Source organism: Muscardinus avellanarius (assembly GCF_963383645.1).
Source record: "Muscardinus avellanarius genome assembly, chromosome: 10".
NCBI classification, from domain to species: Eukaryota; Metazoa; Chordata; class Mammalia; order Rodentia; family Gliridae; genus Muscardinus; species Muscardinus avellanarius.
Window position 1 is genome coordinate 78,864,023 of NC_137796.1, and position 26,943 is coordinate 78,890,965.

The following is a 26,943-nucleotide window of genomic DNA, read 5'->3' on the forward strand; positions in this document are numbered from 1 at the left end:
GGCTGGCTTCGAACCTGGGCGATCCTCCTGTCTCCGGCTCCCAAGCGCGGGGATTACAAGCGTGGGCCACCACGCCCGGCCAAACTTCTCTCTAAAGCCTGGAAAGTTCTACATGACTTGGTTCCCCTCCTCTGCTCTTCCCTCTCAGGACGCTAAACCACTCTGGTTTTCTTTTTTGCTGCTTCAGCAAAGAAACTTCTTGCTTTAGGGGTGTGTGTGTGTGTGTGTGTGTGTGTGTGTGTGTGTGTGTGACTGGGGATGGAACCCAGGGGCATTCTACCTGAGCTACACCTCCAGCCCTATTTTATTCTTTTATTTTGAAATGGGGTCTCATTAAGTTGCAGATGGCCTCACTAAATTGCTGAGGCTGGCCGCAAACCCGTGATCCTCCTGTCTCCCTCCTGTCTCAGCCTCTCAAGTACTGGGATTCCAAGCATGGGCCACTGGCTTTAGGGTTTTATCATTGCTTTTCATCTGCGTGGAATGCTGCTCCTCCTCCTCAGTTCTCCTCATGACTGACTCCTTTTGTTATTCAGGTCTCAGCTTAAATGTCACTGTTGTAGAGATGATTCCCTTCCCCAACCTGATGTAAAGTATCCAACCACTCATTCTCTTTTTCAAGACCTTACTTTAATTATGTACATAGAATACATCATTGATTTTTTAAATTTTGCTTCCTGTCTGCTTCTTCCCACTGGAAATCTAATGAAATACCATTCCACGAAGTGAATTGGTTAAAGACAAGATTTCTTTTTCTTTTTTTTTTTTTTCTTTTTTTTTTTGTGGTGGTCCTGGGGATGGAATTCAGGGGCCTTCTACCTCCGGGCTACACTCCCATACCTATTTTATATTTTATTTGGAAACAGGGTCTCACTAAATTGCTGAGAACCTCACTCAGTAGCTGAGGGTGGCTTTGAACCTGCGCGATCCTCCTGTCTCAGCTTCCCAAGAGCGGGGATTACAAGCGTGCGCCATCACACCCAGCTAAAGACAAGATTTCTAAAATCAAGAGACTGATACCAATTCCAGCTGGCCCATGTACATGTACCAGTTGTATAATCTACTGCATATATATATATATATATATATATATATATATATATATATATATTGCAGTATTGGGGATGGGACCTCTGAGCTATACCCTCAGCACTATTTTTTTATTCTTTATTTTGAAAGAGGGTCTCAGTGAGCTGCAAAGGACCTCACTAAGTAGCTGATGCTGTACGCGAACACTGATCCTCCTGTCGCAGCCTTCCAAATACTGGGATTACAAGCGTGCGCCACCACGCCCGGCAATCCACTGCAAATTCTTTAATTTGATTGTACCGTTAGGATTCCACCAATGACTTTGAGTAGGAGTAAGTAAAATGACATTTATAGAGCACTCTTCTCCCTCCACCTGTCCCCTCTCCCCCTCATAGGGTCACTTCTCTTCTCTGCTATCAATCTGCGCAATCTGGGGCAAATTTTTTAAATTTGGCGGGAATTAGCACCAGTCGGGAAAGACCAGGGTTGCGCACGCGCGAGACATCTCCTCTGTCTCGCGCGCTAACTTTGCAACCTCGATAGCCAATCAAAGTTAGCTTAAGAACCCGAGTGCCAAGGAGTCGCCAATCGAAAGTGGGAGGCGGGCCGAGGTGGAGGCAGTGGCGAGAGGAGGCGGGGACAAGGAGAGGACAAGCACACTTCTTGCAGCCGGGCCTCTGCGGACCAATAGGAGAGGACTGAGACCCTAAGGCAGTGGGGCGTGGCGCTGTCCGCTCCGGCAACGGGAGGCCATTCTAAATCAGACCAATCAGAGCGAAGAGGTGGGATAAGGCTAGCCAATCAGCGTGCAGGACCGGCGAGGCAGGGGGCGGTGGAGTCTCGCGCGGCGCCGCAGGCTGCCGAGCTTCTGTCAGGGTTGCCGGGCGTGCGAAGGCGGCGGAGGCGGGAAGGCGGCAGTGGTTGAAGGAGCTATTGCTTGACTTGCTGGGAGGAGGTCGGAGGGACTGGGCAGTGATGGTGATGGCGGCCAAGAAAGGCCCAGGCCCGGGTGGCGGGATTGGCGGGGGAAAGGCGGAGGCGGAGGCGGCCTCGGAGGTGTGGTGCCGCCGGGTGCGGGAGCTGGGTGCCTGCAGCCAGGCCGGGAACCGCCACTGCTTCGAGTGCGCCCAGCGCGGGGTCACCTACGTGGATATCACCGTGGGCAGCTTCGTCTGCACCACCTGCTCCGGCCTCCTGTGAGTGGACCGGCGTCGGGGAAGGGAAGGAAGGGCGGAGAGCCGGCTTGGGGGAGTGTGGGGGGCTCAGATGGTCGAGGAGGTCCAGGCTGGGAGGGGCGAGGGCAGCGTGGAGGACAGGAGTCGTGCCTGAGGCCGTGAGAGGGTCGTCTGCTGCAGGGCCCTGGTGGGAAAGGGAAGCGCAGGGGAGAGAAGGAAGCTGGAGTCGCGTTGCAGAGGGAAGGGTGGGGGCTGAGGAAGGACACCCAGGAATGGAGAAACTCCCTCAAGGAGGCGACGGGAACTGCAGGTGGGGAGGGAGAAAGTGTGGAGATTTGAAGGGAACACAGGGCGGGGTAGGGAGTAGAGATTTAAAGGGCCAGGAAAAAATGGCATGCACTTTTAAAGGAAACTTTATGTAGGTGGAAAGCAAAAAGGAAAGAGGTAGGGAAAGCGGGGTTCAAGATGAAGGAGTACCTTTTCTTCCTTCTGGCTTGCAGCCCTCCTGGCGTGTGAGGTGCAAGAAACAGTTGAAAATACGTGAACTAACCCAAGTTGACAGCCTGGAGATAGTAGCAGATAAGAAGCCAAGGTCCAGGGTTCAGGTTCAGATCCTAATCTTGCAGTATTATGTAAATGCTACCCAGAAGGTAGACTTCTTACGAAATCTAGTAAGAGATAAGAGCCAATGGGTTACCCTGATAGAGTGCTTAACTTTTCCAAAGATTTGGGGATCTGCAGAAACCATCCTTAAGTGTAATCATCTGTACCTTTAAGCTCCTTGTTACTATGGCTAGATGCTGGTGGTGGCATCTAGTAAACTCTAAACTGGGTGGGGGTGGTGTATAATCTGCTGTGCTACCCCTTGGCACGACATCACATGTGGTTATGCCAGAACTACTTTAGAGCCACACTTCTAGGCCAGATTTCTAACTATATGCAAGACCTCCCCTCCTTGGAGAATTATTTGATTAAATGTGTGATTAACAGTGTGAGTACCAGTCCTAGATCTCTATTTTTTTTTATAAATTTGTCAAGGGATTTATTTTGCCTATTACTATTATTTTAATCTTTTTTTTATTGTTGTTCTTTTAAACAAGGAAAGCTTTCTTTACTCTATTACCTTTAGGAGCCAAAAAACAAGCAGTATTGTTCTTGCATGACAGATGGGGGAACAGAAGCAAAAAGAGGCTTAGTAACTTTTCCAGTGCCATATGGGGGTTGCTGTTGTCAGCATTTGTTGTTTGATATTAGTTCTGATCATGGCAGACCAGAAATGAGGATCCAGGAATTCTAAGATATAATTCACAACTATTTCTCTGCTAGGCTTTCACTTTCTTTATCAACTTTCTGTGTTCTGATCAGTCTCATTTATGTGTCGTGTGGATGAACTCAATTTTGGTCTAAGTAAAAGCCATTGTGCCTCTCAGAACAGTGTCATAAGATGAGACAGAGTCTCAAATGAAGTTAAGAGGATGAGACTTTAGACTAGCACAAGTACTCTGTGGAGAGAAGGGGCAAGGGTTAGGAATTTATAGCAAAAAGTAGAAAGAGTAGGCTCCTGAAGATCCTGTTATGAAAAGGAAAATCTGATTAGAGAATCTGGGGAGAAGTAAAGGGACGCGCTAGGTCCTAGGAAGAAACTGTCAGGAAATGGTATTAATCCATTCCCTGGTTAGCAGTGATAGCATGAAAGATAAAACTCAGAACAAATGGGAAGTGCTCACATTATTGTCATTATTTTCTAGATCTTGGCTTAAAGTATCCCACAAGTAACATTTCCTTTCTATAATAAATAGCCCTCAATCAGGACAGAAGGAAGGCAAGAGATCTGGGCCACATTAGAAACCTGATTAAAAACTTGATTTCTTTTGCTGGGAAAGTTAACTCCTTAAATATCAGTGCACAATTTGCAGATTCTTTCCACTTTCCTGGGTCACTGTCACTACTGTTGGTCTCTCTAAGGAAGAGTCAGACACCTGTGATCTGGGCAGATACTGAATGGAGGTGATGGTGGCCTGAGGCTTGATAGTTTTAACAGGGAAGTATCCTCGGAGCCCTGGCTCTCTCTAGGGTGTTTGTACCTCAAACTAGGAGATAGGGTTTAGCTTGTTAGAAGCCTACATTCCAATGGGACCAAGAAGGAATCAACCAGCCCTTTTGTAGTTTCAAGAAATTCTAGAAAAAGCCAGGTGTGGTGGCATACGCTTGTAATCCCAGCATTTGGGAGGCTGAGACTGGAGGATTGTGGTTCAAGGACAGCTTCGGCTACTACTTAGTGAGGCCCTTTGCAACTCAGTGAGACCCTGTTTCAAAATAAAGAATAAAAAAAATAGGGCTGGGGTTGTAGCTTGGAGGTAGAATGCCCCTAGGTTCCATCCCCAGTACCACAAAAAAAGAAGAAAAAAAAAAGGAAGAAAAGAAATTCTAGAAAGACCAGGTGTGGTAACTGACACTTTGTAATCCCAATACTTGGGAGGCTGAGATAGGAGGATTGCAGGTCTGTGGCCAACCTTAGCTATTTATTTATTTATTTTGCGGGTCTGGGGATGGAACCCAGGGGCATTCGACCTCTGAGCTACATCCCCTGCCCTGTTTTTTATTCTTTATTTTGAAACTGGGTCTCACTGAGTTGCAGAGGGCCTCGCTAAGTAGCTGAGGCTGTCCGCGAACCGTGATCCTCCGGTCTCAGTCTCCCGAATGCTGGGATTACAAGGGTGGGCCACCACACCCAGCCAGCCTTAGCTATTTAGTGAAGCCCTCTGATACATAGTTTGAACCTGTTTCAAAATAAAGAATAAAATACAGAGCTGGGGGTGTAGCTCAGAGGTAGAATGCCCCTGGGTTAAAAAAAAATTTTTTTTAGAGAGGACATTTTTGCTTAGTATCTTCATCAAACATTATGGGAATGACTAAGGAAGTGATTCTTGAGGTCATAGACTTTAGGGAACTATTTTGGTGGTTAGGAAATGGAAGTGAGTTCAACCCTTTGCTAGCAGGATACAAGAGTAGAGTGAATGATCAAGAGACTGGGCCAAAGAATGAGGCTGAGCTAAAGGTATGTTGAAATTAGAAAGAGAAAAAAAGCCGGGCGCGGTGGCGCACGGCTTGTAATCCCCGCACTTGGGAGGCTGAGACGGGAGGATCGCACGGGTTCGAAGCCAGCCTCAGCTACTTAGTGAGGCTCTCAGCAACTTAGTGAGACCCTGTTTCCAAATAAAATATTAAAATGGGTCTGGGAGTATAGCCCGGAGGTAGAAAGCCTCTGGGTTCCACCCCCAGTACCACCATTAAAAAAAAAGAAATTAGAAAGAGAAAAATATCATGAGGAAGCGGAGTGTGGTGGATGCATGCTTATAATCCTAGTACTTGGGAGACTGAGACAGGAGGATCACAGGTTTGAGGCCAGCCTCAGAAATTTAATGAGGCCCTCTGCAACTTAGTGAGACCCTGTTTCAAACTAAAAAAAGGATAAAATAGGGCTGGAGGTGTAGCTCAGAGGTAGAATGCCCCTGGGTTCCATCCACAATACCATACACAGATAAAGAAATATCACATAGAGAGCTGGAGTTCCCAGAGGTGTGACTGTTTGCCTGGGCTCTAGTGGTATTATTCATATATTATTTGAAGTTCTAATTAGCATATAAACCCTTTAAAGGGATCTTAAGAAGTTACCTGTGTCCCTGCTGTGGGAAGGGCTAGGATGTGGTAGGTGGACCATAGGTAGAATATGTGAGGCAGGGGATGCTTATTGCTGACTGCCTAGTGAGGAGAGGACACAGTCCAGCTGACAGTGGAGAGGCATGGCTCTATTGTTGTTCATAGGCCAGTTATCACTATAAATCTACATGGTCGATTGCCCATAGATTAGGATTTTTGTGGTAGTGGGAAGCAGTAAATTGTGGTAAGCCAACAGCCTGCACATTAATTCATTCAGTTAGCTGACAAATATTTATTAAGTGCCTATCAAGCCCCAGACACTGTTTTAGGCATCAGAGATATGGTAGTAACAAATTCCCCACCTTTACATAGTTTACCTACTTGTGCAGGCCATGGACAGTAAAGAAATCCTTCTAGGCCGGGCGTTGTGGCACATGCTTGTAATCCCCACGCTTGGGAGGCAGAGACAGGAGGATGGCGCAGGTTCGAAGCCAGCGCAGCTGGCTTAAGAGACTCTGTTTCCAAATTAAAAGGTATAAAAATAGGTCTGGGAGTGTAACCTGTAGCCTGGAGGTAAAAGGGTTTCCAGGAACCCCAGTACCACAAAAAAAAAAAAGAAGGAAGGAAAGAAAGAAAGAAAGAAAGGAAAGAAAGAAGGAAAGAAATCCTGCTAGGCTGGGTATGGTACATGTCTGTAATTCCAATACTTGGTTGGCTGAGACAGAAGGATTGCAGGTTCGCGACCAGCCTCAGAAACTTAATGAGTCTCTGGCTGGGTTGGCTGATGTAGCAAAGTTGACTGTCCCAGCCAAAGTTGAATTTTCTAAGATATGAAGAAAAATCCACATTCTAATATTGATGGGACGGTGTAACTATGCTTTCATCCCTACATACATGAACTTATTCTCTCTCTTATTAATTTAGTACTGGGTATCAAACCCAGCAGCATTCTACCTCCAAGTTACACCCCCAGCCTGATTTTACATCTTATTTAGAAATAGGGTCTCACAAGCTGGGCATGCTGGCGCTTGCTTGTAATCTCAGCATTTGGGAAGCGGAGACCAGAGGATCATGGTTCATGGACAGCCTCAGCTACTTAGGCCCTTTGCAATTCAGTGACCAGAGGATCATGGTTCATGGACAGCCTCAGCTACTTAGGCCCTTTGCAATTCAGTGAGACCCTCCCTATTTCTTTCTTTCTTTTTTCTTTTTATTTTTTTGCGGGTCTGAGGATGGAACCCAGAGGCATTCGACCTCCGAGCTATATCTCCTGCCCTATTTTTTATTCTTTATTTTGAAACAGGGTTTCACTAAATTGAGGAGTGCCTCACTAAGTAGCTGAGACTGTCCACAAACAGCGATCCTCCAGTCTCATCCTCCTGAATGCTGGGATTACAAGCGTGTGCCACCACGCCCAGCCAGTGAGACCCTGTTTCAAAAATAAAAAAAATTAAATCCAGGTGTGGTGGTGCACGCTTGTAACCCCAGCATTTGGGAGGCTGAGACAGGAGGATCTGGATTCGCAGCCAGCCTCAGCTACTACTTAGTGAGGCCCTTTGCAACTCAGTGAGACCCTGTTTCCCAATAAAGAATAAAAATAGGGCTGGGGGTATAGCTTGGAGGTAGAATGTCGCTGGGTTCCATCCCCAGTACCGCAAAAGAGATAAATAAATAAAAAATAAAAATAAAAATAAAAAAAGACTAAAAAATAGGGCTGGAGGTGTAGCTCTGAGGTAGAATGCCCCTGGGTTCTCAGCCTCCGGAATGCTGGGATTACAAGTGTGCGGTCTAATTGGCGAAGAACATGTGATCCTCCTGTCTCAGCCTCCCAAGTACTGGGATTACAAGTGTGTACCACCACTATGGGCTTGAGAAATATTTTCTCAGCTGTAGCAAAAACCTACAGCATTGGTGTGCGGGGCTGCAAGAGAAGCTGCTAGTGCTACCATTTCTAAATTTACATACATGCTGCCACAATTGTAGGTCCGAAATCTGACCTAGTTTTATTCATTTGGTTTTCTTCCAATACCTAATTTTTTTAACCTGGATTTGGATCCTTTTAATTTTCCCAACCTATACATGTGCCTATTTGTTTAGTTATAGCTATACCTCTTCTATTAAAGGATGAACCTGCCATTTAATGCTGGAGAAGAGGTAAAAATTACCACTGAAAAGCATTTATTAAAACAAAAAAGCATCTGGTTTTCAAAGTAATTCCTTAAATGTGCTTTCTTGTTCTGCTTTGCTTGAATGCCTCTATGGATTTATTTTTATACCCAATTCTTTTTGTTTGTTTGTTTATTTTATTTATTTTGGTGGTACTGGGGTTCCTGGAAGCCCATCTACCTCCGGACTACACTCCCAGACCTATTTTATACCTTTTATTTGGAAACAGGGTCTCTTAAGCCAGCGCGGCTGGCTTTGAACCTGTGCGATCCTCCTGTCTCCGCCTCCCAAGCGCAGGAATTACAAGCGTGTGCCACCACGCCCGGCCTTTTTTAGTTATTTATTTTATTATTTATTTTATTTTTTTTGTGGGTTTGGGGATGGAACCCAGGGGCATTTGACCTCCAAGCTACAACTTCTGCCCTATTTTTTTATTCTTTATTTTTGAAACAGGGTCTCACTAAGTTGCGGAGGCCCTCACTAAGTAGCTGAGTCTGTCTGTGAACTGTGATCCTCCGGTCTCAGCCTCCCGAATGCTAGGATTACAAGTGTGCACCACCACACCCAGCTTCTCTGCCCAATATTTTATTCTTAATTTTGAAACAGGGTCTCACTGAGTTGCGGAGGGCTGTCACCAAGTGTGCGCCACCAAGCCCGGTGTTAATTTTAAATTTTGAAACAGGATCACACTAGGTTGCTTAGAGCCTTGCTACCTTGCTGAGGCTGACCTTGAACCTGCAATCCTGAAATCCTACTGTTTCTGAAAGGACAAAATTTGACCACACCAGAGATCACCTTGTAGCCAAGAGATTTATTGTAGGGGCCAGTATGAAAGGAAGAGACAGACGGACAGACAGACAGACAGACAGAAAGGGTGACAGAAAGAAGAATCCAGGAAGAGAGGGAGCATGTGCTGGGATCAGGGTTATATAGGGGCTTGGGGTTACAGATTGGGGGCTAATAGGCTAGGAGAAATGCCCTTTTAAATAATTAGCTAGAGTCCCATGGGAGGGGGTCGTTTGGCCAGGTAATTGGCTCAGGGTCAGCGGGGAATGTCCCTTTCACTGATTGGCCAAGGGCATCAGGAGGGGGCAGGTCTCCCAGATAAGTGACCAGGTGCAGTCAGAGGGGGATGGTAGCTTAACGGGTCAGACCAGGGCCTTTCAGGAGACTTAGCTTATGGGGGAGGGTCTGAAGTAAGAACCTAATTCATCTAACAGTTTCAGTCTCCTAAGTACTGGGATTATAGGTGTGCACTACCTTGCCTTCTCTTTGTTTTTGTGGTACTGAAGATTGAATCTAGGGGCATTCTGCTACACCTCCAGCCCTGTTGTTTTTTGTTTTGTTTTATTTCTTATTTATTTATTTATTTATTTATTTATTTATTTATTTATTGCGGTATTGGGGATGGAACCCAGGGGCATTCTACCTCTGAGCTATACCCCCAGCCCTATTTTTATTCTTTATATTGAAATAGGGGCTCACTGAGTAGCTGAGGCTTTCCGCAAACCTGGACCCTCATGACTCAGCCTCCCAAATGCTGGGATTACAAGTGTGCGCCACCACGCCTGGCTCTTATTTATTTATTTATTATTATTATTTTAAATTTTAAATTTAAATTTTTTTTTGGTGGTACTGGGGTTCCTGGAAACCCTTCTACCAGGTCTCACTGAGTTGCAGAGGGCCTCACTAAGTAGCTGAGGCTGTCTGTGAACCGTGATCCTCCAGGTCTCAGCCTCCCGAATGCTGGGATTACAAGCGTGCGCCACCACGCCCGGCCTATTTTATATTTTTATTTGGAAACAGGGTCTCTTAAGCCAGCGGGGCTGGCTTCGAACCTGCGCGATCCTCCTGTCTCCGCCTCCCAAGTTAGGGATTACAAGTGTACGCCACCACGCCCGGCTTATTTTTTATTTTAAAACAGGTTTTCACTAGGTTGCTGAGGACCTCACTCTGTTGCTAAGGCTGGCCTCAAACATAGATCCCTCTGTTTTAACCAAGTACAAGAATTACAGGCATGCACCACCACACCCAGGTAAAAGGACTGTTCTTTAGAAAGAAAATGGACATTGAGGCTGAGATCTCATTGACAGCAGGGGTGGACACTAACTTTGAAACCCGAATTTTTCAGCAAATTATGATGTGTTTCCGTGACCTGGCTATTTGGGTCCTTCTTGAGACTATAATGATTTTTGTGCCTTTTACTTCTATCTATACTCTAATGAGAGTCAAATTTAAAGTGGGCAGAGCTCTGGACTGGGTATGAAGAAATGTACTTCACAGCTCCTTATTTCTAACAAGTTTCTACACTACATGTGCCAGAGTTTCTCAGTCTGGCTTGCCAGTAGTGGTTCCTAATTTAACCGTGTGTGTGTGTGTGTGTGTGTGTGTGTGTGTGTGTGTGTTACTGTGGATTAAACCTAGGGGAGTCCTACCTCTGAGCTGCATCCCCAGTCCTTTTTTGTTGTTGTTGTTTTCTTTTGAAATAGGATCTCACTAAGGTTGCTGAAAGTCTTGTCTCACCATGCTGCTGGGGCTGTCCTGGAACCTGCTATCTTCCTGTCTCAGTCTCCCAAGTACTAGGGATGACAGGAGTGTGTCACCATGCTTGGCTTAGTTGAAGCATTTTTATTTCCATGGAAGGAAAGTTGTAGTGTGTTGTTCAATAATTCAGTTCTTTTCCATCCATCTGGGCTGGAGAGGTACACATGCACCTTGCCCCTGTTTTGTCCCTTTGCTCGTTCCCCTCCTCCCTCACCTTCCATATTCGCTGGGCAGAAGTGGATGGAACAGAGTGTCACTAAATTACTAATTTAGGTACTTTATCATAAGGGGGCCCATGAACAACCTAAAAAGTGCCTAAGGAAGTCATAAATTACCAAAAGAGATGAAAAGAAGAAGAGAAATAGGAAAAGAAATGTAGAAAAGATTAAGTTTGAGATGAAAGAGGAAAAGTAGCTGATAGTACTATCAGGTCCCTACCTGGCTGTACATAGTAGGAAAGTTGTTTATTGTTACTGAGAAAGAACAAAGGAACAGGCTGAAGCAGAATTCAGGTTAGGAAGAGGTCTCCTAAAATTAGTGAGATTGACCCTGGAGCAGGGTAATAGGGGAGCCTTCTATTTGGGACTATTGAAAGTCCCTAATAGGGACTCTTCTTGATGGTTTGAGTCCAAGAAAAGATCTAAACTGGTTTAGCTGTCATCTGCTCAGAGACAGAGGAGTTGAATCCCAGGAGCAAGAAACACAATCTAGGGTGTATGAATTTGAACACACATATTAAGAGACAAGGAATTCCCAAGTTTAGATTTGGCACAAATAAAAGCACTTGGGTGCTGGGTGGAACTGGTTTTTTTCCATTGTTGACCTGGCAGAACCTTCTTATCTGAGCAGCTGAGCAGGTTCGATGCTTTTATGAAGTGAGATAGAAGCAAAATATAGGCCAGCTTGAGAGCGATGACCACAGAAAAACAAAAGGTGTGGTATTTGTGGAAATGGTTTTATGCTTAATAGAATCAAAGGGGAGGAAAGAGAAAAGGAAAGAATTGGGTAGACCAGCATCTACGCATGCAGATGGCTTCACTTACTGAGTATTTCAGAGGATTTCAAATGCTGTTAGGTGCCCAGTGAAAAAGAAACTAAAGTAGATAAAGACAGCACAACTGGCTTCAGACTTGCATCCTAGCAGTGTGCTTGCTTTCAGCTGGAAAAACTTACCTTATTCTGGGCAAATAAATTTATCTTTGTATTTCCCCAGCACTTCATGGGTAGAAAGAACAGAATGAATTTGCTGTGATAGCTGAAGGGCAATGCCTCTTTCTAACTTTCTTTCGGGAAGAATCTGAGAGTTATGCTGCGTACACTGGGCACACATTGGAGGGCTGGGCCTGTTTAATTCCAAACCAGTGACTCACATCTGGCCAATTGCATGACCCTGGTCTGTATCCAACTCGGTGCAACACACCTAGACCATTCGCTTTCAGCCACTGGCAGGAGAAAGCTCATTTCCAAATTGCTTCTCTCAGCCAGCAATGGCTTCCCTGTGATTCAGAAAGAAAAACTCTGACTCATAGGCCATGTAACTAGGCCCTCTTCCTGAGCTGCAAGTGTTCTCCCTGCCCCCAAACTGTGGCTCCGGTTATACATAATCCAGTCTACAGACATCAAGGTCAGAGCAGTGCTTTTTGTACTGTGCTATGGAAACATCCTGTTCTATCAGATTCATTTGGCCCAAAGCACTTAAATCATTTCTTACTTTCTCTGCTTTTCCTTCATTTTATTATACCCCCTCAAGCTCCAGTCCAAGCTCAGCCACAAGAAGTTCTGTTGTTCTAAGGTCCCTTTTTGATTGATGCCTGGATGAGTCCCCTACCTACCCCCCAACAAGGAAGTGCACCTCCCTGTTTATACTTCATTAACAGTCCCTGGTTGTCCTTTCAGGAAATGTCAGTGACTGTCTTGTGATAGGCGAGAATCTGTTTTTCTAATGTAAACATAACATGCTTTACCATTCCCATGACCATTTCTCTTTCTTCCCCTACTGCTATATCCTGGACACACATTTTCCCTGACATCAGTGTCTGACTGAATAGCATCCTACGTCATCGTGCAAGCACTCTCTTTTAGCCAGGCATGCCACACGCTGTAATCCAAGTGCTTGAGAGACTGAGACAGGAGAACCACAGGTTTGAAGACAGCCTCAGCAACACAGCAGGACTCTCAGTAACCTAGCAAGACCTGTCAAAACGGCTTGGGGTATAGCTCAGAGGTAGAACGCCCCTGGGTTCAATCCAGAGTGTGTGTGTGTGTGTGTGTGTGTGTGTGTGTCTGTCTGTCTGTCTGTCTGTCTCTCTCTCTCTCACACACACACACACACACACACACACACACACACACACACACAAAGACATCTTGTGTAGGCACCTTGTGTAGGCATCTTGGGTCCTTCTTTATAAACTCTTGGTGGTCAAAGACTAGGTCTTATAATTTTTGTATCCTCCCTCCCTGCAAAGTGCCTTGTGTTTTAGCGAAATTTGTTAGTGTGAGTTGAAGGAAAGGACCAGGCTCACAGGGACAGCGAGTCAACTCCAGCCAGACTTCAGAAAGGTCTGGCATTCTGAATGAGGGAGGCCTAGTGGTTAGAGTGAGAAGAAGCCATGGAAAGTGTATAAAAGCAGGCTGGCTAGAATTTAAAAACAAAGGGAAAGCCAAGTGTGGGGTGCATGTTTATAATGCCTGGACTTTGGAAGGCTGAGACAAGAAGATTGCAGGTTCAAAACCAGCCTGGACTACTTATTGAAGCTCTCAGCAACCTAGTGAGACCCTGTTTCCAAATAAGAAATGAAGTCAAACTGGGGATATAGCTTGGAGGTAGAATGCCTCTTGGTCTAATTTCCAGTACAAACCAAAACAAAAGCAAAAATACCCCAAAAGCCATTAGCAAGAGAGGCCTTAGAAATACACCAAGTAAGCTGGGCTTCGTGGCGCATGCTTGTAATCCCAGCATCTGAGAGGTTGAAACAGGAGTATCGCGACTCAAAGACAGCCTTAGCTACTACTTAGTGAGGCCCTCTGCAACTCAAGTGAGACCCTGTTTCAAAATAAAGAATAAAAAATAGGGCTAGGAGTATAGCTCAGAGGTAGAATGCCCCTGGGTTCCATCCTCAGTACTGCCAGAAAGAAAGGAAGGAAGGAAGGAAGACAGATGGACACCAAGTGGCCATGTGTAGTGGTGCACACTTGTAATCCCAGCATTTGGGAGGCTGAGACAGGAGGATCATGGTTTACAGCCAGCCTCAGCTACTTAGGCCCTTTGCAACTCAATGAGACCCTGTTTCAAAATAAAGAAGAAAAAATAGGGCAGGGGTGTAGCTCAGAGGTAGAATGCCCTGGGGTTCAATCCCCAGTACCACACACACAAAAAAAGAAATATACCAAGTGATGTGTGTGTGCATGTATGTTTGTATCATTTTGAATCTTGCTATAATGCATAATTATAATGCACCAATAAAAGTATTTAAAAACGGAAGGCCTTATGAAAAAAAAAAAAAACTGGACTATCTCAGAAATGTGATCAGAAGAGTCTTCAGGCCAGGCGTGGTGGCGCACGCTTGTAATCCCAGTGCTTGGGAGGCTGAGACAGGAGGATCGCACGGGTTCGAAGCCAGCCTTAGCTACTTAGGCTTTCAGCAACTTAGTGAGACCCTGTTTCCAAATAAAATATAAAAAAGGTCTGGGAGGACATCCCAGAGGTAGAAAGCCTCTGGGTTCCACCCCCAGTACCACCAAAATAAATAAATAAATAAATAAATAAATAAATAAATAAATAAAAAATAAAGTAGAGTCCGGGCATGGTGGCGCACGCTTGTAATCCCCGCGCTTGGGAGGCAGAGACAGGAGGATCGCGCAGGTTCGAAGCCAGCCGCGCGCGCTGGCTTAAGAGACCCTGTTTCCAAATAAAAATGTAAAAATAGGTCTGGGAGTGTAGCCCGGAGGTAGAAGGGCTTCCAGGAACCCCAGTACCACCAAAAAAAAAAAAAAAAAAAAAAAGAGTCTTCAGAGCTGGATGTGGTGGCACACGCTTGTAGTCCCAGTACTTGTAGTCTCAGGTTCAAGGTCAGCCTCAGCTACTTAGTGAGGCTCTCCACAACTTAGTGAGACCATGTTTTAAAAAGAATACAAATAGGGCTGAGGTGTAGCTTGGAGGTAGAATACCCCTGGGTTTAACCTAGTACCGCATTAAAAAAAAAAAAAAAAAAGTCTTTAGGGCAAGTCATGTTTAAGAGCTGTCGTTCAGCAGGACACACCTGTGATCTCACCTACTCAGGATCTTCCTCAGGCAGGAGGATCAAGAGTCCAGCCTAGTGAGACTCTGTCTAGAAAAACATAAAAATTTGAAAAAGGGCCGGGGGGATAGCTCAGTGCTTACCTAGCAAATACAAGGCTCTGGATTTAATTCTCAGTATTGGAGAGAGAGAGAGAGAGAGAGAGAGAGAGAGAGAGAGAGAGAGAGAGAGAAGAGAAGAGAAGAGGAGAGGAGAGGAGAGGAGAGGAGAGGAGAGGAGAGGAGAGGAGAGGAGAGGAGAGGAGAGGAGAGGAGAGAGAGGAGGAGAGGAGAGGGAGAGAGAGAGGGATTGTTTGATGTGTAGGACTAAAGCCTTACTTTTGGCTTCCCAGCTCTTATCTTTCCGTAGGGCGTCTGCTTTGATATTGTTTGTCTTTTATAAAGGCATTTTGAGACCCTTTACTTAAAAGTCTAGCAGCAGAATTGCTGAAAACGCCCTCCACTATAGCCTCCCCTGTCCTGTCCTTTGTTAGAATCCCTTAATGAGTAATTTATCATCCAAAAGAGCTGAAGAGCCGCGCCCTTCACTGTTCACTCTGCACTGTCATCCGTCCCGCTCCTGCCCCCCTCCTGTCACTTACACTGACACATGCACTGCCATTCTCCCAGGCTTGGCAGGAGCACCTTTGTTCTGTGCGCAGCTGAGTGTGAATGTATGTTTTCCCCACCTTCTATATGAATTTTTAGGATTTCCATCTGGTAAATGTTGTTATCTCTTCCTTCCTCTTTGTCAGCCAGGATTCTATTCCAGATTTATAGTCTTTCAGTATCTGTGGGGGGAATGGTACTCCCAACCCCCATGCAGAATCCATAGGTGGTCAGGTCTTTTATATAAAATACCGTAGCACTTGCATAGACCCTACTCACATTCTACTGAAATTGTCTCTAGATTACTCATAATAACTGATACAGTATAAGTGTTTTCCATGTGAATACTTGTTCTCTTGTGATGTTTGGAGAATAATGACAAGAAAAGTCTTTACATGTTTAGTGCAGACACAGGGTTTATTGCCCAAATATTTTCAATCCATAGATGTAGAACCCAAAGATATGGAGGCTTGACTTTAACTTTTTTGGTACTGAGGATTGAGCCCAGGGACATTGTATCATTAAACTATATCCCCAGCCATATATATATATATATATATATATATATATATATATATATATATATATATATATATATGGTGTGTGTGTGTGTGTGTGTTACTGGGGGTGGAACCCAGGGGCTTTTTCTACCTCCGGGCTATACTCCCAGACCTATTTCATATTTTATTTGGAAACAGGGTCCCACTAAGTTGCTGGGAGCCTCACTAAATAGGTGAGGCTGGTTTTGAACCTGTGTGATCCTCCTGTCTCAGCCTCCCAAGTGTGGGGATTACAAGCCTGTGCCACCACCCCCGGCTTGTTATTTGTTTTGAAATAGGTTCTCATTAAGTGGAGGGCCTCACTAAGTTGCTGAGGGTGACCGTGAACCTGTGATCCTCCTGTCTCATTCTCTTAAGTACTGGGTTGACATGCATGTGCCACCACATCCAGCCAGTTTTGTTTTAATATAACAAAGGCAGTATGTATAGACCAGAGTGAAACTTAAAGTATGAGAAACGGGAAGAGCCAGGCATGGTAGCTCATGCTTGTTATCCCAATACTTGGGAGGCTGAGACAGGAGGATCACAGGTTCAAAGTCAGCCTCAGCAACTTAGTGAGGCTCTCAGCAACTTATTACGACCCTGTTTCCATATATAAAAAAAATACAATAGGTCTGAGGGTATAGCCCAGAGGTAGATGGCCTATGGCTTCCATCCCCAGTACCAGGGGAAAAAAAAAAGAGAGAGAGAGAGAGAGAGAGAGAGAGAGAGAGTGAGAGTGAGAGAGAAAGAGAGAGGAAGAAAAGGGGAACCCAGCCAGGTGTGGTGGCTCATGCTTGTAATCTCAGCATTTGGGAGGCTGAGACAGGAGGATCACGGTTCACAGACAGCCTCAGCTACTACTTAGTGAGGCCCTTTGCAACTCAGTAAGACCCTGTTTCAAAATAAAGAATAAAAAAAAAAAATAGGGGGCTGGGGCATAGCTCGGAGGTAGAATGCCCCTGGATTCCAACCCCAATACTGCCAAAAAAAAAAAAAAAAGAAGTAAAGAAAAGGGAGACCCATGAAGCCTCATCTGATTATCCCATCTCCCCTATTAGAACATTCCAAAGAGCAGGTACGTGGGGGTAAGGAAAGCTTTCTTTCTGCTGTACCCTCCACAGGGTTCCTGTGGAGAACTGGACTCTCGGGGAATAAGCAGGAAAGCATGGCTGCAGGATGTGTACTCCTGGCCCCTGTGATTCTCATATCTCATGGTTGAACATGATTTCTTCCTGCTTTATTGAAAGATCTAGAAAGAAGAGAGCCTGGATTATTTCTTTTCCAGCAACAGTTTCCTGAAAGAGAGGGACATTCTCCATCACACCCGCACTCCATCATTCTGTGGAGACGAGAGGGAGGCATCAGGGTTAGGATTCTCACATCTTAGCATTGTAAGTGTTATCAGGAATAGTTACAGGCCTTTTTTGCCTGCCCTCATGCTTGAAGGCTTTGTCTTTTTGTGGACTCTGGAACCTTGGGATGTGCTGCAGGTTCAAAACAATAGCAAAACAGGAAATGGGACTGGTCGCATGTCTGAGTTCCTGGAAGTAGCCCCCCTCAGCCTGCAGGCGGAACACTGGACCTGTTGGGATCTGAGCCAGACTAGTAGAAGCTTCTGGAGCACAGGCTCTGCCTTGCCTCTCCAAATGATCAGGTCACACTGTATCCCTGACTCTCTCCACCATCTCTTATTCAAAAGCTCCAACAAAACATTCTTATTTTGCTTTGGATGGGGGTTCTCCCTTCTCTCCCAGTGCTGGAAATCAGGTGCAGGGCCTTGTACACGCCAGGCAAGTGCTCTATCCCTGACATACAGCCTCAGCCCTGGGTGGGGGCTCTTCCTGTGTGAGCCTAGCTATTATTTTTTTCCTCCCCTTTCCCCCCTCCTCCCATGAACACACCCGCAGTGCTCCCTGCCTTATATTTCTCTGGCATTCTCTTCTTCCTCCACAGGAGAGGCCTGAACCCCCCTCATCGTGTCAAGTCCATCTCCATGACAACTTTCACTGAGCCTGAAGTAGTATTCCTGCAGTCTCGTGGAAATGAGGTGGGTCCCCCGAGGGAACAGAGAGAAGGCTGCAGTTGCAATGTCTAGCAATGGAGCTTTGTCTCAAGATGATAGAAAACCCCAGTGTTCTTTTGGGTCAGGTTTCTCTTAAATTTTTTGTATGTGAGAGTTCTTCACACACACACACACACACACACACACACACACACACACGTGTATATATATGTATATGGATATATATTTGTGTGTCTTATAGAATTTTAATTATATAAATCGTAGTTTGTCTAGCCCCTCTTTTGTGGACCCACAGGAAGTAGCAACACCTTTGTAGACGTGGCCCTGAGCACTGAGGAGGAAAGGGTTAGAGGTCTGTGTTGATGAGCATCCAGAGCTGACTGGGTCAACCTCTGAATGAAGCTGAGGTTACTCTCCTGCCTTGAGTCTTGACTGCCCAAGTTTAAGTTCATGTCATGTATTCGAAAGTGAGTTATCCGGGCGTGGTGGCGCACGCTTGTAATCCCAGCATTTGGGAGGCCGAGATAGGAGTATCGCAGTTGGCGGACAGCCTCAGCTACTTAGCGAGTCCCTTCACAACTCAGTGAGACCTTGTTTCAAAAAATTAAAAAAAGACTAAAAAATAGGACCAGGGGTGTAGCTCAGAGGTAGAATGCCCCTGGGTTCCATCCCCAGTACCGCAAAAAAAAAAAAAAAAAAAAAAAAAAAAAAAAGAAAAGAAAAGAAAAAGAAAGAAAGCAAGAGAATTAAACCCCTTCCCCAGCTAAATCTGCTGATTGAAAGTTGCTGTCCTTGGTTCAAGGAGTACTTCTAACTTGCAGGTGATTGGCTCACCTTAGAGGACTATTTAGGGCTCTTATAAGTATCCTTGGAGCCAGGCTTGTAATCTCAGTACTTGGGAAGCTGAGACAGGAGGATCACAGGTTTGTGGCCAGCCTCAGCTACTTAGTGAAGCTTCTTCAACTTAGTGAGACTCTGTTTCAAAATAAAGAATAAGGAGCCGGGTATGGTGGCGCATGCTTGTAATCCCACCATTCAGGAGGCTGAGACCGGAGGATCACAGTTTGCAGACAACCTCAGCTACTTAGTGAGGCCCTTCGCAATTTAGTGAGACCCTGTTTCAAAATAAAGAATAAAAAATAGGGCAGGGGGTGTAGCTTGGAGGTCAAATGTCCCTGGGTTCCATCCCAAGACCTGCAATAATAATAATAATATAATAATAATAATAATAATAATAATAATAATAAATAAAGAATAAGGAGCTGGGTGTGCACATGCTTGTATTCCCAGTACTTGGGAGGCTGGGAAAGAAGGATCACACAGGTTCGAAACCAGCCTCAGCTACTTAGGCTCTCTCAGTAACATAGTGAGGCTCTATTTCCAAATAAAATATAAAATAAGTCTGGGAGTGTAGCCCAGAGGTAGGAGGCCCTCAGTTCCATCCCTAGTACAACCAAAAAAAAAAAAAAAAAAAAAAAAAAAAGAATATAAAATAGGGGCTAGGGGCTGGGCATAGTGAAGAGCACACTTGTAATCTCAGCATTCAGGAGGCAGAGACTGGGGGATCGTGGTTCTCGGACAGCCTCAGCTACTTAGCGAGACCCTTCACCACAATTCAGTGAGACCCTGTTTCAAATAATAAAAAGACTAAAAAAATAGGACTGGGGGTATAGCTCAGAGGTGCAATGTCCCTGGGTTCTATCCCCAGCACTGCAAAAAAACAAAACAACAACAACAACAACAACAAAACAGACTAGGGGTCTAGCTCAGAGGTAGAATGCCTCTAGGTTCAATCCCCAGTATCACACACAAAAAAAGAATTGTTCCTAACTTCACCCCCATCCAAATTTAGTTCTCCACAATTCTCATGGCTGTTTTTTCAATGTGTGTCATACTATGTAATTATAATTATGGCCTCCCCATTAGATTATGAACTCTTTGAGGACAGAGATCATGTCTGATTTGTAGGTCTACCCAGATGCTAGCACTGTATCTGAGCTCAATAATTATTGAAAGTGGGACACTGATGAAAGATGTATTGAAAGTATCTTTCATGTTTCATGCTTTGTGCTCCAATTCCTCTGTCACCTGGCTCTATTCCTTCAGGTTTGCAGAAAGATTTGGCTGGGTCTTTTTGATGCTCGGACATCTTTAATACCAGATTCCAGGGATCCTCAGAAGGTGAAGGAGTTTCTCCAGGAGAAATATGAGAAGAAAAGATGGTAAGGAGGAGGAAAAAGATGGCTGTAGAGACATGTATTCAAGACATGTTTCATTTGACAGTCCCGTTAGAATTTGGGCTTCTCTCAAAGGCTAGGTATGGGTTTCACTCATTCAATTAGGGCTAACTTCTGACTTGGAAATAATGAGTCAACATGAAAGGACAGGGAGATGGCTGAAAGGACACATTGTATTGTTTTTTGTTTTTGTTTTTGTTTTTGGTTTTTTTTTGGTGCTGGAGATTGAACCCAGGGTCATTCTACCTCCAAGCTACACCCTCAGCCCCTATGTTTTGTTTTGAAATGGTCTCACTAGGTTGCTGAGAGCCTCACTAAATTGCTGAGGCTATTCTCAAACGTATGATCCTCCTTTCTCAGCTTCCCAAGTACTAAGATTACAGGCATGTGCACTGTGCTGGGCTAAGCTTTATACTTTTTATGCTTTTGTGTGTGTGGGGGGGGGGTACTAGGGATGGAACCCAGGGGCATTCTACCTCTGAGCTACACCCTCAGTCCTATTTTCCATTCTTTATTTTGAAACAGGGTCTCACTGTGTTGCAAAGAACCTCACTAAGTAGCTGAGACTGCCCATGGCCCCAGATCCTCCTGTCTCAGTCTCCAAATGCTAGGATTACAAGCATATGCCACCGCACCTGGCTAGCTTTATGCTTTTATTTATCTATTTTTCTTTTTTGTGGTACTGAGGGTGGAACCCAGGGGCTTTTCTACCTCTGGGCTATACTCCCAGACCTATTTTATACTTTATTTGGAAACAGGGTCTCACTAAGTTTCTGAGAGCTTCACTAAGTAGCTGAGGCTGGCTTCCAAACTGTGTGATCCTCCTGTCTCAGCCTCCCAAATGCTGGGATTACAAGCAAGCGCCGCCACGCCTGGCTGTTAGCTTTATGCTTTTAAAGCATCATTTCACTCCTGGTTTATGGGTATTCTGTTTTATTGATGAGGAAAACAGCATCCATTTGCCTTGCCTTTTCTCTTCCCACGTTCTCTCCTACTGTTTGATCTTTGGGCCGTGTGCATTATTGGAGGTTGGGTGTGGATAACTATTAGGTGGAGAAGAGAATGCAGAGAGAACGGGGATTGACATGGATAAAACCACATTTGAGTTTCTCATCAAAATTAAAATGCTTCTAGAGTAGGGACCATGTGTGCTACATTGGGGGGAAATTTTATCAGAAAATGGGATAGATTGTGAGCCCCAAGAGGAAGAGGTGCGATACCTTCTTTGTGGACTGAAAAGGACTCTGAAGAAACACCCAGAAAGTAAAAAGGGAGACCTCAATAAGAGGTTGAAAAAACAGGATCACCAGTCTATCAGCATTATCCATGTATTTTTTTCTTGAAACACAGATGGTTTGAGATGCCAAAAGAGGAGGGAGAGGCCGGGGATGGTGGCGCACACTTATAATCCCGGTGGAGACTGGGGTGCATATCTATACTCCCAGCTTGTGGGGAGGCTAAGATAAGAGGATTTCGAGTTCAAGGCCAGCCTCAGCAACTTAGCAAGACCCTATCTCAAAATAAAACTAGGTATGGTGGTGCATGTCCTTGGGAGTCTAAGACAGGAGGATCACAGGTTTGAAGCCAGCTTTAGCAATATAGCAAGCCTTTCAACAACTTATTGAGACCTGTTTCCAAATTTAAAAAGCCAGGCATGTTGGCGCATGCTTGTAATCCCAGTATTTGAGAGGCTGAGGCAAGAGGACCGCAGGTTCTCTGCCAACCTCAGCTATTAATGAGGCCCTCTGCAACTTAGTGTGACCCTGTTTCAAAATAAAGAATGAAAAATAGAGCGAGGGGTGTAGCTCATAGGTAGACTGCCCCAGGTTCAATCCCCAGCACTACAAAATATAAATGAATGAATGAATAAATGAGTGAATGAATGGGCTGGGGGGTAGCTTAGTAGGAGAGTACCTCTGGGTTCAATCCCCAGTACTGCGCATGCATATGCATGCGTGCACACATACACACACACACACACATGCACGCGCGCCCCAAGGGTACACTCAAGAGAGGCCAAAATTTGCCAAGTTGTTAAATTTCTATTACTCCTAAAAAGAGAATCAATAAAGAAAAAATGAGAAAGAATTTTGACCCCTGTAACCTATTTTCCAAGTACTTAAGCTGAGCATGGTCTAAGGTTTTCACTCTATTTACAGCCTAATTATTGTTTCTCAAAGGTATGTCCCTCCAGACCAAGTCAAGGGGCCCACTTACACCAAAGGCAGTGCTTCCACCCCTGTCCAGGGCTCCATCCCAGAAGGAAAACCCGTGCGGACACTTCTGGGGGATCCTGTGCCATCTCTCACGGATGCTGCCTCCACTTCAAGCCAGGTAACTCCTAAGAACTTCCCTTCAGGTTTATGTTGAGATTTGGGTTAGATAGGGCGTGAGACAGGAGTGTCACTTTTCTAAATCAAACCCCTCGGACTTAGCGACAACAGTACAGGAGAAGTGAGTTGGTTGTCAGCCCTGCTGTTTCTTATAGCTTGCCTCTGTTGTCTGTGGGCATCCTATCTTTAGAAAGACAGAACCCAACAGAAAGTGGTATTTAAGAAAGTCAGATTATCAACTCCAATTCCATTCCCTACAAGGAAACACAGAAGGGACCAGGACATCACTTGGTCCCTGAGAAAACTGAGGAGGTAGCAACTCCAGGATAGTGTTGGCCACATTTGTGTGTATCTCAGGGTTACCTTGACTCAAATGCTTTAAAATGTGCGGTTCTGGAAGTTGGTGTACTGAGAAGATAAGGGAGTTATTTTTTTTTTATTTTTTTTTATTGGTGCATTATATTCGATAAGGAAGTTATTGAGTTAGAAAGACTAAGGCATCTTCTGCCAGGGAAACTTTATTAGGGCAGTTATTCTCTGACCTCTTCATTTGCCCACAACCTAGGGAGATATGAGGGGTCTGGGTCCTGTCTAGGATTCAAAGTGCCATATGTAATTCTTTCCTTTCAAGCCTGTCAACCAGTCTCAGGCTCGGTCATCCCAGGCCCGGAGCTCCCAGCCTCCTCCGCACTCCTCTGTGAAGAAAGCTAGCACTGACCTGCTGGCCGACATTGGTGGAGACCCTTTTGCTGCTCCCCAGGTGGCCCCAGCCTTCGCTGCGTTTCCTACCTTTGGGGGTAAGTGGGACCTGTGGCGAGAACCTGCCTACGGCATGTGTTACCTGTAACACAAGACAGTCAGTCCCTTGGGGTACCCAAGTGTTTCATGGCGCTATATCTTTTCACTCCAAAGCACATGTTGGTCATTGTGGAGCAGTGTAGCTGGAAGGATCAGGGTCAAAGAGTATGGCAGGGATCATGTTTGGGAGTTTGGTCATAAAGTATTTCAGTTGGGAGCCCCTAGTACCTCCTTTTAGAACACTGAAAGAGCCTCTTTTTTAAAACAAATTTTTTTTTCTATTAAAATGGGAGGAAAGGCTGGGCGTGGTGGCGCACGCTTGTAATCCCTGCACTTAGGAGGCGGAGACAGGTGGATCGCGCAGGTTCGAAGCCAGCCACGCTGGCTTAAGAGACCCTGTTTCCAAATAAAAAAGTATAAAATGGGTCTGGGAGCGTAGCCCGGAGGTAGAAGGGCTCCCAGGAACCCCAGTACCACCAAAAAAAAAAAAAAAAAAATTGGGAGGAAAGGAATTAATTATGTGTTCTATTTTTCCTGCCCTCTTTCTAGACATTGGCAATAGCCAGTAAAGGGATATCTAGTTTTCCTTTTTTTCAAGTCCTTTCCCCCACCCCTAATCTTTTTTTTTCCCCACATGATCCTGCCCCAAACTAGACCCTGACTAAAACATTAATGCCCCATGGAGTAGAGATGGCAGAGAGTAAACTTGGGAGGCTTCTAGATGTCTTCTTCTCCCATGTGTGTTCTGGCTCTCAGTCTCAGAGTCCTGCCTTCTCCCTCTGAAGAGGTCTCTGAAGAAGGCAGATGTCCCAGAAGAGTGGCTTTGGGCCTTTAGAATTAGCCGGACATGGTGGTGCATACATAATCATAGTACTTGGGAGGCTGAGACAGGATGATTGCAGGTTCGTGGCCAGCCTCAGATACTTAGTGAGGCACTCCAAAACTTAGTGAGACCCTGTTTCAAAATAAGGAATAAAAATAGGGCTGGGAGTATAGCTTGTAGGTAGACTCCCCCTGGGTTCCACCTCCAGTGCCTCAAAAAAACTATTTTTTGTTAGAATTAGCAGATAAGCTATATAGATATGCATATATTTTTTTCTCTATGTAACCTTTATATTTTATTCACATATAGTCCAGACACCGTCCCATGGGGGCTTTGCCAATTTTGATGCGTTTGGCAGCAGCCCTAGCTCTTCTGCCTTTGGAAGTCTCCCTCCAGCAGGCCAAGCCCCGTTCCAGGCCCAGCCAACCCCTGCAGGTAAACCAGTTGCCTTTCTCTCTTCCAAAGCATCAGCTGTCCACATCCATACATCATCCTTCATTTACATCTCCACTGACCTAAAGAACTATGCAAAAGAAGCAGCACAGAGAAGCAGCTCTGGGAAGGCAGAGGGAGAGGGGGTGCTGTGGTTCTATTTTCCGTGTAAGGGGAAAATGGCCACAATTCAGCAGAGGCTGTGTGGGTTCCACGCTAGGAAATCTCTGACTGGAAACCACAGAAGACCTGAGTAGTAGAAAAACTGAACATGGGAACTTTCCTCTAGAAAGATCTGATACACTGTCCCCAAAGGTCAAGGGGCTAGGTCAAGTTCAAGGTAGTTTCCACAAGTCCCTACCCATCCTTCTAAGAGCAAAGGCCTATAAGCTCCATGTTGTGCTAGCAATCGCTGGAGACTCTCAAGACCTTTTTAAAGCATTCAGTTCTGGCCAGGAATGGTGGCACGTGCCTGAAATCCCAGTGTGTGGGAACCCAAGACAGAAGGATCACAGGTTTGAGGCTAGCCTTGACACCTTAGAGAGACCCTGTTTCAAAAAAATTTTTTTAAAGAAGAGCTAGGGATGTAACTCAGAGGTAGAACACAACACCCCTGGGTTCAATCCCCAGTACCAAAAAAAAAAAAAAAAAAGAAAAAAGAAAAGAAAAAAAAGAAAGAGCAAGCATTTGATTTCTCCTTAAGCTCCCAGACATCCGTCTTTGTAGCCTTAAGGCTTCCTCTCTTCCTCTGGACAACCTGGGGGCTATAGAGACCAGGTGCCTGGGAGCAAGCCAGTGACTCCCGCTCTCTCTCTCCCCCCCTTCCTCTGCCTGCCCTTCTCCACCCTCACTGCCAGCCAGTCGGATGCTAACTGGAAGTTACAGCTTTGGTAAGTTACTCTTCCCACCCCACAGCCTACCCCAAGTCCTCTAATCATAGTTTTGAGGTCTGAAAGGATCCCTTTAAAATTTAGCCAGGGCTGGAAATGTAGCATGCTTAACATGCATGAGACCCTAGGTTCAATCCCCAATACCATGAAAAATAAAAAGTTATAAAATGGAGGCATTGACCGGGCGTGGTGGCGCATGCTTGTAATCTCTGCTCTTGGGAGGCAGAGATAGGAGGATTGCGCAGGTTGCTGGCTTAAGAGACCCTGTTTCCAAAAATAAAATAGGTCTGGGAGTGTAGCCCGGAGATAGAAGGGCTTCCAGGAACCCCAGTACCACCAAAAAAAAAAAAAAAATGGAGGCATTTTACACAGGAAATCATGAAGCAGTGACCTAGTCAGGAAGCCTACAGCGTGACAGAACTGCCACTTCCTGACTCGCTCTGTCCACAGCCTTTCCACTGTGCCACTGAGAACTATAGGTTGCTTTGGGTTTTTTAAAATCTTTTTAATTTTATTTATTTATTTATTTATTTATTTATTTATTTATTTATTTATTGGTGGTACTGGGAATGGAACCCTTCTACCTCCAGGCTATGCTCCCAGATCTATTTTTTTATATTTTATTTGGAAACAGGGTCTCTTAAGCCAGCAAGGCTGGCTTCAAACCTGTGCGATCCTCCTGTCTCCACCTCCCAAGCGCGGGGATTACAAGCGTGTGCCACCACGCCTGGCTAGTTTTATTTTTTAATAGAACAAGAAGAGACATTTTGTATTGATAAAAATTAACATTCACAAAGAAGTTTTCACAATCCTGTCCTTTTAATATAACTAACAGTGTAACCTTGAGATTGTCAAAGAAAAACTGTTAAGATACAATGACAATTTAATAAACCAATAGAGTAGGAGACTGTGTGTGTGTGTGTGTGTGTGTGTGTGTGTGTGTGTGTGTGTGTGTGTTTTACTGGGGATGGAACCCAGAGGCATTCTACCTCCGAGCTACATCCCCAGCCCTATTTTTTATTCTTTATGTTGAAACAGTGTCTCACTGAACAGCAAGGGGCCTCACTAAGTAGTAACTGAGGCTGACCACAAACCACCATCCTCCTGTCTCAGCCTCCCAAATGCTGGGATTACAAGCATCTGCCACTATGCCTGGCAGTAGGATACTATTAAACACTCTTTCACAAACTAGTAGATAAAATGGACCGACAAGAAGCAAGAAGATATGAGTAACTGTTTAATAAGTTTGATTTAACAAATTTAAGTAGAACCTCATAACTAGCAGGCAGAATATATATTATTTTCTCTTTCTTTTTATTTATTTGTGTGTTTATGTTTTGTACTAGGGTTTAACCCAGTGGTATTCTACTTCCAAGTTATACCCCCAGCCCTTTTTTTTTTTA

At 45.0% G+C, this 26,943-nt stretch overlaps 1 protein-coding gene across 2 annotated transcripts in view; it reads left to right on the top strand.

Moving 5' to 3' along the window:
• Positions 1-2,004: 2,004 nt before the first annotated feature.
• The window catches only part of AGFG2 (ArfGAP with FG repeats 2), a gene marked incomplete at both ends in the record, with an annotated part of 37,201 nt that continues 12,262 nt past the window's right edge, over positions 2,005-26,943 (top strand). Inside the window, 7 exons of one of the 2 annotated variants that reach the window (XM_080702496.1) lie at positions 2,005-2,225; positions 17,958-18,051; positions 20,134-20,249; positions 22,445-22,598; positions 23,229-23,394; positions 24,528-24,653; positions 25,508-25,540. In XM_080702496.1, coding sequence (XP_080558622.1) covers positions 2,005-2,225; positions 17,958-18,051; positions 20,134-20,249; positions 22,445-22,598; positions 23,229-23,394; positions 24,528-24,653; positions 25,508-25,540 — 910 coding nt within the window. The remainder of the gene's footprint in view (positions 2,226-17,957; positions 18,052-20,133; positions 20,250-22,444; positions 22,599-23,228; positions 23,395-24,527; positions 24,654-25,507; positions 25,541-26,943) is intronic. The other variant, XM_080702497.1, reaches the window with a different exon arrangement.